The sequence below is a fragment of the Trachypithecus francoisi genome, unplaced genomic scaffold (assembly GCF_009764315.1).
Source record: "Trachypithecus francoisi isolate TF-2019V2 unplaced genomic scaffold, Tfra_2.0 Lachesis_group8, whole genome shotgun sequence".
In the NCBI taxonomy this organism is placed as follows: Eukaryota; Metazoa; Chordata; class Mammalia; order Primates; family Cercopithecidae; genus Trachypithecus; species Trachypithecus francoisi.
This window is the reverse complement of record NW_022681473.1, coordinates 98,900,472-98,912,858: the sequence shown is the minus strand read 5'-3', so window position 1 is coordinate 98,912,858 and position 12,387 is coordinate 98,900,472. Positions and strand designations below refer to the sequence as shown.

Genomic DNA, 12,387 nt, shown 5'->3' with positions numbered 1-12,387 from the left:
AGATTCCTATCTTGTATTTTTGAACTGTAGAATCAGTTCCATGTTATGCTTGTGACAGTAGTGAAAGCGAAGGAGAGAAGAAACCTGTCAATTAGAACTCTTTAAACAGAGATTCAAAGAAAGGATATTAACCTAAGTATCCAACAGTAGGGGAATGGTTAAATAAAGGTTAATGGCATATTAGACAACCATTAAAAATATTTGTGAAGACACTTTAATGACATGGGGAAATAGATATACTTAGGAGCATCTCATTTATTTAAAAATGGGTATACGAGCACGGCATAGTGGCTTACTGCCTGTAATCTCACACTTTGGGAGGCTAAGGTGAGAGGATCACTTGAGGCCAAGAGTTTGAGACCATCCTGGGCAACACAGCAAGATCCCATATCTATAAAAAAAAATGTTTAAAATTAGCCAGGTATGGTAACATACACCTGTAGTCCCAGCTCCTCAGAAGGCTAGGGCAGAAGGATTGCTTGGGCCCAGGAGTTTGGGGCTACAGTGAACCACGATCATGCCACTGCCTTCCAGCCTGTGTGACAGAGTGAGACCCTATTTCTTAAAAAAAAAAAAAAAAAAAAAAAAAAGAACAAATGTGTATATGTACACTCAAAAAAGCAAAGACAGTTGTTATCTCTAGGTGGTGAAATTACAGGTTATTTTTATTTGTAATTTTCTGTGTTTTACTAGAGATTTTTCACCAAAAGCAAGCATTTTATAATCTGGGTAAAAGGGTATTTTATAGGAAATTTTTCTCAAAACCATTCTTGCAGAGTCCCCCGCCCTGCCCCTCGAGAACAGAGCGCTCAGCCTCGGAAGAATATCATCTCTGGTGCCCTGGATGTGAGAAATACTAAGTCTGAGCAGGACTGAGAGGAAAGGAACCTAAGTTAGGAAAAGGGCTTGTTGTTGCTGTTTTCTTAGAATGAGCATTTGAAATTTTTACAGCAATTTGCCAAAGTAATTTCATGTCTCTTGAATTTAAAAATATTTTTCAAATGGGCTTGTATACGCTGTGTGTGCTTTTTGGGTTGTTTTTGTTTTTTCTTTATTTTTCTAGGACTTTTTTCCCTCAATTTAATAAAATTTGCATTTACTAAAATGTACCCATAAGGGTCATGTTTTCACTCATCTTTAACCATGCCCTTGTCACAGCATAAAATGAAAATATAGTTGTTCAAATAGGAACGCTAAAGTTGAAGGATGAAATAGTTGATCTCTTCACATATATTTTCTATGTGTCCTTTCTAGGAATGACTAAAAAGACTTAATGTGGAATCTATATTTGAAAGTATAAAACGGTCCAAACAAGAAAACTTAGACACTGACGTTAGATAAGGAGACTGTACCTTAGTTAACATTTAAAAGAAACCAGAATGAATTGTTACTGTCTTGATCATGGGTGTAATGGATATTTTAAAATTAGCTATTAATTGATTTCTAAAATAGAAAATAAAATCAAGAACCCTCCTGTTTAAAGTGAGAATACAATTCTGAATTTATTCATATGGCAATAAAATTCTGAGAATTTTTACTTAAGTAAAAAAAAAAAAGACAATATTTCAAGGAATTTGGAACAAAGTAGAGAAGGCAGGCAAATGAACAACTGTGTGTGACAGGGGACACAAAGGAAAGTTAAAAGCCAGAGACAGTAAGTTTACTGTTTGAGGACATCTTACAAATCAACAGGAAACAGACAAATATCACAACAGGGAAAAATATGTATAAACTATATATACACAAATTAAGAAAGAAATCATAACTTTCTAAATAATTGTTAATATTAATATAAATTATTCATATTCATATTGGAATCAAAAAGAGATTCAAACAATACAGACACTAGCAGGACAACGATCAACATGACCTCTATGCTGGCAAAATATACAAAAAGCTTTCAAAATATACCATATTCCCAGTCATCACAAAAAAAGAAAACTGCAAACCAGTATCCCTCACAACAACAGAAAGATCCTTAACAAAAATACTAGCAAATAGAATCCTATAATATAAAGAAATCTTGCTTAAATGGAGTTTTCAAAGGAATTTAAATTTGATTCAACATGTAGCAGGGGAAATCAATATACCATAATCAACAGGCTAAAAACCACCACGTCATCACCTTAATGTTTACAAAAAAAAGCACCTGACACAAGTCACAATTCATGTTATCATAAAAACACTAAGCCAGCTAGGAATAGATGGAAGCTTCTCAACCTCATAGGTATTTACAAAAAAACCCACAGCTAACACCAGATGTAATGGTAAAAGACTGAATGCTTCCCCCTCAGTAAGATCAGGAACAACACAGCAATATCTACTTTTACCACTTCTATTCTACAGATCCTACACTAGGTATAATCAAGCAAAAGAAAAAGAAATAAGAAATACAAGGCACATAGATGATAAAGGAAGAAATGGGGCCAGGCGCGGTGGCTCAAGCCTGTAATCCCAGCACTTTGGGAGGCCGAGACAGGCGGATCACGAGGTCAGGAGATCGAGACCATCCTGGCTAACACGGTGAAACCCCGTCTCTACTAAAAAATACAAAAAAACTAGCCGGGCGAGGTGGCGGGCGCCTGTAGTCCCAGCTACTCCGGAGGCTGAGGCAGGAGAATGGCGTGAACCCGGGAGACGGAGCTTGTAGTGAGCTGAGATCCGGCCACCGCACTCCAGCCTGGGCGACAGAGCGAGACTCCGTCTCAAAAAAAAAAAAAAAAAAAAAAAAAAAAGGGAAGAAATGAAACCATCTTTATTCACAAATCTCATAATCAGCTACAGAAAAAAATCCAAAAAAACTCCCAAAAAGCCACAGAAACTAATAGGTCAGTTTAGAATGATCAGTCTACAAAAACAAACTATTTCCATATACTGGCAACAAATAATTGGAAATTGAAATTTTAAAAACACCATTTATAATAGCATTAAAAAATATCAAATAGTAAGAGATGACTCTAACAAAATATGTGCACATTACATGTGCTTAAAGTTATAAAGCAATGCTAAAAAGACACTAAAGAAGGCCTAAATAAAAAAGTATTGTTACGACGTCAATTCTCTCCAGTTAGATTTACAGATTCAATGCAACCTCAGTGAAGTCATCGGCAAGCTTTTTATATGAGGTAACTAGCTAATCCAAAAACTTATATGAAAATGCAATAGTCCAAAAATAACCAAAACAATTTTAAGAAAATATATATCAGTTGACAGACTCACAGATGTAAGACTTACTATAAAACTACACTAATCAAGATTGGTGTTATTGGTCAAAGGACAGACATATAGAATAGGAGTCCACAAAGAGACCCACACATATGTGGTCAACTGACTTTCAAAGAGTCAAGGTAATTCAATAGAAAAAGCATAGTTTTTTCCAAACAAATGGTACTGAATCAATTGGATACCCACATGCAAAAGAAGTGTACCTTGATCCTTACTTAGCATTATGTACAAAAATTAAGGCGAAGTGGATCCTAGCCTTAAATATAAGTGCTAAAACTGTAAAACCTCTAGATGAAAACATAGGAGAAAATCTGTGACTTTGGGTCAATCACAGATTTATCAGATATGACACTATATAAATTACCTAAAATGTGATAAATCAGACTTCAAAATTTAAGATACCTGCTCTTTACCAGACACTTAAAATAAAAACAAGCTATAGATTGGGAGAAAGTATTAGCAAAATATATCTGATTAAGGATATGTATTCAGAATATATAGACAACTCTTAGAATTTACTAAGGCAACACCATTTCAAAAGAGAGACGAAAGACTTGAAGACATTTCACCAAAGAAGATATATGAATGGCAAATAAGCACATGTAGAGATGTTCAGTCATTAGGGAAATGCAAATTAAAACTGCAGTAAGGTATCACTACATGTCTATTAGAATGGCTAAAATTAAAAGACTGACAATACCATGTGCTGCCACGATGGGAGGCAACTCGAACTCCTATCCACTGCTGGCAGGAACACAAATTGGAAGAGCCGATTTGGAAAACAACTGGGGAGTTTCTCAAAGTTAAATATACACTTAACATATGTTCCCAGTAACCCTATTCCTGGAAAATAACCCCACTTGTTTCCCCGAGAAATGAGAAAATTATTTACATAAAAATATTGTTTTATAATGATTTTTGTCATAATCACCAAAACTGGAAACAATCAATGCCAATTTAAAGCTGAAGAAAACATATCATACATCCATACAATGAAATACTCAGCAATTAAAAGGAACAAACTACTGATACATGCAGTAACATTAAGCTAAATGAAAAAAGCCAGACACAAAAGGCTAAATACTGTATTATCCTATTTATATATCGTTCTGAAAAATGCAACACTACAGGGGTAGAAATCAGATCAGTGGTTGCCAGAGGCTGAGTGAAGGGTAAAGAAATTGCAAAGGGAATAAGAAATATTTTGGAGTGATGACGCTGTTCTATTCTTAATTGTGGTAATTATACAACACCATACATTTGCCAAAACTCAAACTGTAATATTAAAGAGTTAGGATAATTTAGATAACTGATATACAGTAAAACTTTTTTAAAAGTTAAAAAAGTTGTTTTGCTATATACATTTTTCAAATGCCAGATGAGCTATTAGTACTTAGACACATGTCCTACTTATGTGAACTCATGGTATTATAAAATTATATCATTCCTTCTCATCTTAACTTGATGCTTTGGTTATGTTCATGATTCTTAGAAAGTGGTATACATAATAGTTAATACAGCGGCTAAATTATTTAAAACAAAAATCTAACTTCTTGTATTTAACTTCACTGATACTTAACTACAGACTTAAAATGATCTAATTTAAAGCAGGATGAGACAATACAGGATTATTGGATGACAGCAATGAGTATTAAAGTCAAAATAACTATGTTCGAATTCCAGCTTTGCCATTTACTACTTGTGTGCCTCACTACAGTATATTGTTTCTGTGCTACGGTTATTTTTTTTTCCATCACCTGTATAATGAGATAGTAGTAACGACCTCTGCAGTTATTTCAAGCACAAATGAGATAATGTTTAGAAAATGACTAACACATAACACATATAAAGAGTTCAATAAGTACATTTTCTAGGTTTTTAATTTTTGGTTACTTAAAGAAACACTTTTCTAAGTTTCAGTCAAAATCTATTATGTATTTCCTACTGTGAGTCTTGAAATTTTATTCAACATTGTAAAAAGAGTAAGAATCAAGCTCATTTTTTACTCAATTCCCTTTTAAAAAGATGATCAAGAACAGAAAGTAGAAAGGGGAATAAGAGAGAAGGGGAAACACATTTACTGTGCACCTACAAAAGCATCCTAAAAAACAAGTGCTTTATCTAAATGGATTATTTCTTTTGTTCCTCCTAGAAGACGGCTACAGAGAAACAAAGGATTTACATGAAAACTTTTCATAAACATTCATAACTAGCCTTTAAAAAAGAACTGTTCGATTTCTATTTAAGATACTGGCTTGGTTCCCATAAACAAATGTCGCATTAAGAGTAAAACTTATGTTTAGAAAGATTTAAATAATTACAACTGTTCCTTATAATTTACTCAGAAAGTAGTATCTTAAGAATTATAACGAAGGATCCTCATGCCATAAACCAAGAAACTTCATTGCCTTCCTTTGAGACATAATCGGGACTTTGGCAGCTTTTAAAACACAGCATCAGAAAACCAGTAAATAAGATTAACGTTGTTAACCTCTTAGAGCTCCCAAAGTTATGAAAAATATGAAAATTCACTGGCACTTACTCTGTGTTTAAATATGGGGGAAAGGAGGAAGAGTTCATTGCAAAGAAACCCGGCCTAAGTTTCTCTTAGTTTTCACTTTCTCTCAGTCCCCAAAAGGCAACAATAAGCACATAGTAAGACAATGTAAAGAAGACCCTCCATTGGGAGTAAACTTACTTGTAATGTTTTCTCCTCTTTAAGGTCCAATCCAAACACATTGTGCCGCTTCACCTTCAAGAAATCAGCATCTTCCTCCTCCTCATCTCTGTCCAGGAACTGCGTAGGAACTTCCTTGATCTTCTGTGCCTCACTGGTGTTAGGAAGAGATGGAGCTTGAGATCCTTTTGCTTTTGCCAGCTTCTCTTCCATTTCTTCTTCATCATCTTCCTCTTCGTCCTGTTCTTCGTCACCAGTATCATTATCCAGTCTGTGCTCTGTCCCTTCGAGTCTTTTTCCACCTTTCTGAAGGATGGACATTTTCTCATTGAAGTAGGCTCTAAATTCTTCCACTTCGTCATTGGTGAGGGAGGGAGCCCTTGGCTCAATCACTTTATCGGCTTGGCTCATTACCAATTCTTTGGTGGGTTGTTTCTGCATTTTCTGAAGAAATCTTATGCGTGGTGCCACAGCAAGACCAAGAGACCTTAAATATGGAAAAATGTGAAAATAGTCATCTCAACACTGATGATATGTTTATAGGTGTCATAGAAGGGTTTCTCAAGAGCAGAGATTTCCAGAGTTTTTTTAAAGAAAATGTTCCTGTAAGATATAACTCAATACTAACAGGTTAGTTGATGCAAAAAGTAAGGCAAAATACACTGAACACCTGTCAGAAAACATTTTAGACACTGTTTTTTCTTTAAGAGGGTAACATGGAACAAGACAAAGAGCACTGAACCAGAAACAAAGATAACAGTTCAAGTACTAGACCTGCCAATTTCCAATTCAACTCTCTCAGCTTCAGCTTCCTTATAACATGGGGATAACAGTATCTGCCAGGCCTAACTCACATTTGCTGTAAAGATCCAATTAACTAACTACATGAAAGTACCTCATAAAATGTTAAGCACTAAATAAACCAGAGAAGACATGACCATGAAAGGACAAAACACAATTCTCTACAGAGAAAGAACTAGAATGTGGTCCCCATCTCCCTTCCTGAAACAGAATATGGCATAATCATTGCTATAAAAATGGATTTTATAAACCAAACACCAAAAAAAGAAATTAAAAAATCTTGTTTTCTCCATCAATGATCAATACTCAATTTAATATCATGTCTTTCCCAGCTTGGATCAAAGCTAATAGCTTTCATTAAGTTCTCACTGATCGATGAGAAATAAAATCCTAGATTTTATCAAGGATTGCTCTGAATAAACAGTAACATCATAACATGAATCCACTGTTCTTTTCCTATCTGACATGGTTCAAAGAAACTGAGAGATGTAACGCTGAGAAGCATGAATTCAAAAATAAGACTGATGAGGTTCAAAATCTGGCTTCCACTTACTAGCTGTGAGATCTCAGGAATATGATTTAATCTTTCCATACAGGAGCTTTCCCATTTGCAAAACAGGATGCTAAGAGTACCTGCCTCACAGGGTTGTTTTAAGAATAAATTAGTTGACAGATGTAATGCACTTAAAACTAGTGCCTGGCATATAGACAACTATTGAGAACTTGATGTCATCACCATCACTACTGTTAGGGTTAGGATCATGAACTCATCCAGATAATTTCTCTCAATGTATTGCACTTACATTTTTATGTCTCTCTCAGCTACTAAAACTGAGTTTCTTGAAGGTAGCAGTACATCTTATACATCTACAATTTAACATATAGTACAATGATTTGCACATATTAGGTATTCAAAACATGTTTCTTTAGTAAAACTTTAAAACCTTTAACATATCTTAAATGGCACTGCTTTAGGTATCAAAGGCTTCTAAAGGAAATTACACACCTCAAGGAAACTACACAGCTAACTATCTACAAAAATTAAAATACCAAATTCAACTATACTAAAATCTGTTCTCAAAGTTAATTTTCTGCCTTCTCTAAGCACCACAAAAAGCAAAAGTCATCAACTACCAATAGATAAAATTTACTGGAATCTATTCCAACAAATGGTCCCCTAAATATGGCCTACACTATTAAAGACCTGTGCCTTTCCTATCTGCTAATATCCCAGGTAGGTCAAGTCAGAAAACCAGGACAAAAATTCACAGGGAGCCAAAAGTCAGCTAATAACCTAAGCCATGGATCATATTCAGAAATAATAAAACTAGGAACTGGTATATAAACATGAGCAAAAAACAACATGTTATCCATGGCACGTGGTTTTCCATCTATCACTTAAATGGAAAGCTGGCAGCCCTACACTGCTATAAAGCAATTTAAAAGGTCCAAAAATGTAGTAACTGACATATTACCTGTTATGGTAAACATACAGTCTAACAAAGAATAGAAAACAGCAGCTCACTCAGATATATGTTGTAGTTAGACTCAATTTAAAGGTAAAGGCACTCAAATTCCTAAGAGCAAGCCAAACATACAGACCTTGCCTTATAATCACTTATTTCACCATAGTCTGTGAAATTTCATGCTGATATTCAAAGTATGATTATCTCAAAGGTGCTTCCATAAGATTATGTCAATGTTTTTACCATTCCCACAGGTAGGAGCCCACTGAAGAATAAACATTCCTCCTTTATAGGTCAAAAGGTTAAAACAAAAAACCTGGCCAGGCGCAGTGGCTCATACCTGTAATGCCAGCACTTTGGAAGGCTGAGGCGGGGGATCACTTGAGCCCAGGAGTTTGAAACCAGCCTGGGCAACATGGCAAAACCTTGTCTCTACGAAAAATACAAAAAGACTATCCAGACATGGTAGTATACACCTGTAATCCCAGCTACTCAGGAGGCTGAGATGAGAGGATCACCCAAGCCTGGGATGTCAAGGATGCAGTGAGCCATGATCACACCACTGCACTATGGCCTGGGTGACAGAGTAAGACCTTGTCTCATCCCCCCAAAAAATCCCTCAAATACTAAGCCAAAATGAAACCAACCATTCTGTTTCATACAATAGTAACCTCAGTTACCAAAAAAGGGGCATCTTGCCATAGTAACTGTTAGTACCTGTAAGAAACACCAAGACAGGAGGAATATTCAGGCAGTAAGCAATAGAGGAAAACAACCTAACTTAAGAAGAATCAGCAAAAGAGACTCACATCCAAAGCACAAAATGTCTATGGTAATCCAGGCAAGAGTTTCAGAGAACAAGAGAACTACGGAAGACACAAAGATTTCAAAGAATGCTTATTGGTTGCTCTCCATCTCCTTTGAGATCAAACTATAGGAAAGAGCCAATGTCACTTTAAGGAATTGATACCTACAAATAACAAACTGCTCCCTGATAATAAGAACTGAACACTGAACGAATTTTCTGCCAGGCTGATTTCATCTTTTCCACTGCGAATCTTTAACAAACAGATTCGTTTAACATAAGGCAGAGTGGTTTAAACTAAGAATCTCAGAGAACCAGGTTTCAAACAAATTCCTTCTGGCCGGGTGTGGTGCCTTACGCCTGTAATCCTAGTACTTCAAGAAGTTGAAGTGGATGGATTGCTTGAGCCCAGGAGTTTGAGACCAGCCTGGGCAACATAGCAAGATCCCATCTCTAAATTAATTAATTAATTAACTCCCTCTAACTTTGAGGATTCACTATTACAACTATATTATGAATACTTACAGGGCATATTCAGGTATAGGTAACTTGCTCACATCAAATACTTCTTTATCCTTCATCAGATATACCGATCGTATATAGGAGACAAAACACTGTAAATTAAGAGTTTGAAAAGTACAATATAATAGCAATTAAAAATGAGTTTAGACTAAAATATAAGAAAATTAACCAATGGGATAAATTCAATAGTACTGAAAAACCACAAAACAGTTCAGTATATCTCCATTCCATACACACATGAAAACCTACCTTTTAGAACTGTAATATTAGAAAAAAACTTTGCATTTGGTTTCATAAAGCCAACCTAACCCAGAATATCTTCTTTCCAAAAAGCTACTCTAAAAGTCAGTATAATTCCATTACAATAAGGTACACCATTGGGAAAATATAGGCTTTGGAATAATATAGATATGGAATCTATTCAGAGCTCAAACTCTTACTGAGCAAATTTCTTATTTCTCTACATGTCAGTATCCTCATCTATCAAAAAAGAGATACATTACCTTCTACTTAAGAGTGTTATGAGAATAAAATTAGAAAAATGCACGTAGATACCTAGCATATCTTCTAGAATATAGTAACAAATGCTAGTTAGTGATAATTTTTTTATTGTTGTGTCAAAAGATAAGTTTTTCAATGAAATAAAATTTTACATATTGAGATTTAATAAAACCATGTCAGGAAAAACTTTATTGCTAAAGCTTTTCCTTTTTATGATTTCAAGTAATTCATCATTAACTTGGAATATTTTCTTCTGTTCCTGTTTAAAAAAACAAACAAAAACTATCTTCATACTAGAGTTACAAAAACCAGAATATAAACAGGGTCCTGATCCTTTATCAATTGGTCAAATAAACAGGTAACAAAACACAACTAGGTAATTTTTTATTTTTAAGTTGACTTTTGTAAAGTATATTTAGTTCCTGTTTGCATACTTCCTAAACTTCACATTTTATCTAGCTTTACAATAATCCTTTCTACCCAACTAATCTCCAAACCATTTTCTATCTCCATGGGCATAAAAAACAATGAATGACACCAGTTTAAAAATAATTTTTTCCCTACAATCATCCACAAGCAGCCATCTCAGTTGCTTATCACTTTTATTCTATCCAGATTATAATCAAAACCTAGAAAATCACTTCTATGAAACTAGATAGCTTGCTGCTGCTGGCAACACAGCCATTCTGTTAAACCATGCGTGACAACCAATAAACCACATCATTTATTTTAACGTGCTTTTCTATAATCAGTGTTCTGGAAGACTTATCTATTGTATGCACAAACCAGTGAAACAACATCTTTCCAATGTTTCATATTTTCTGATAGATAACTGAATGACCTCCTAGGCCTGCAGTAAGTCATGACATACCAAAATTAATCTAATATTTTAAATGTGTGTACTACTTCCAAAGCTCCTAGAAGATTTTAACTGCAAGTTTGAAGGATGTTTCCTAGAAAAAACATGCACACGTTTGCATGCCCAAAATTTTTAAGAAAAATGAATATTAACAATTTGTTCGAAGATCCTTTAATGAAAAGGTTCTCAGGTAAAGTAAGCTTATAGAAGTCCAACTTGGTATAGCTTACTATTTGATGCTCTCATATTTTGGAATGAATTTCTCCTGATATAACACAGTAGGTCTCAAGAAAGCTAGACGAGACCTGGATTTCGGTCTCAGGTCTTCCACTTAATAACTGTTACCCTAGACAATTTTTTTTTTTTAAGACAGAAACTCACTCTGTAGCCCAGGCTGCAGTGCAATGGCACAATCTCGGCTCACTACAACCTCTGCTTCCAGGGTTCAAGCAATTGTCATGCCTCAGCCACCCAAGTAGCTGGGATTATAGGCGTGCACCACCACACCCAGCTAATTTTCTTGTTGTTTTTAGTAAAGACAGGGTTTCACCATGTTGGCTTTGCTGGTCTCAAACTCCTGGCCTCAAGTGATCCACCCATCTCAGCCTCCCAAAGTGCTGGGATTATAGGCGTGAGCCACCGCACCCAGTCATCCTAGACATTTTTTAATTTTCAAGCTAGCATTTATCCATCTGTACAGTCAAATCAATACCACCTACCTCATTGGTTGTCGGGAAGATTAGGTGACAATGCATGTAAAACAGTTTTGTCATAACTAAGTACCTGACACACAGTAAGCACTCAAATTTTAGCTTCATCATTAATGTTATTCTAAGCACACCAATGATAATTTGCTAAAATATAAAATACGTTAGCAAAAAATTTAAGATCTCTTCTTTAAATAAAACTTACTTCTGGCTGGGCGCAATGGCTCATGCTTGTAATACCAGCACTTTGGGAGGCCGAGGCAGGCAGATCACTTGAGACCAAGAGTTTTGAGACAAGCCTGGCCAACATGGTGAAACCCCGTCTCCACTAAAAATACAAAAATTTAGCCCGGCGTGGTGGCGGGTGCCTGTAATCCCAGCTACTCAGGAGGCTGAGGCAGGAGAATCACTTGAACCCAGGAGGCGGAGGTTGCAGTGAGCTGAAATCGTGCCATTGCACTCCAGCCTGGGCAACAAAAGCAAAACTCTGTATCAAACACAAACAAACAAACAAACAAACAAGTTTACTTCTTTGCCAGGAGTAACAGTTTCAAAACCATCACGTAAAAGCCTAACTATTGAATGTTTTTCTGCTCAGGCTACTCCATCAACTTAGGGTGAGCTTTCTGTAACTCTTCTTTATTTTCTTCCTCCCACCTCATCTATCTGCTGAAATAGAATCCAACCTCTGAGTTCCTACTCTCTGGCTCATTGTTGATATGCTATGGGAGATGCAAAGATCTTGTAAATGCAATAAATGGCAGTAAAGGACAGGTGAAAATCATAGGGACTCAAATATCTTTTGATTCAAAGATTAGATAGAT

At 35.6% G+C, this 12,387-nt stretch overlaps 1 protein-coding gene across 1 annotated transcript in view; it reads right to left on the bottom strand.

Annotated features, from left to right (window-relative positions):
* The window catches only part of DDX10 (DEAD-box helicase 10), a 281,967-nt gene that overhangs the window by 214,432 nt on the left and 55,148 nt on the right, over positions 1–12,387 (bottom strand). The window contains exons 12-13 of the mRNA XM_033204074.1: positions 9,500–9,588; positions 5,924–6,389 (exon numbers count right to left, since the gene is read on the bottom strand). Coding sequence (XP_033059965.1) covers positions 5,924–6,389; positions 9,500–9,588 — 555 coding nt within the window. The remainder of the gene's footprint in view (positions 1–5,923; positions 6,390–9,499; positions 9,589–12,387) is intronic.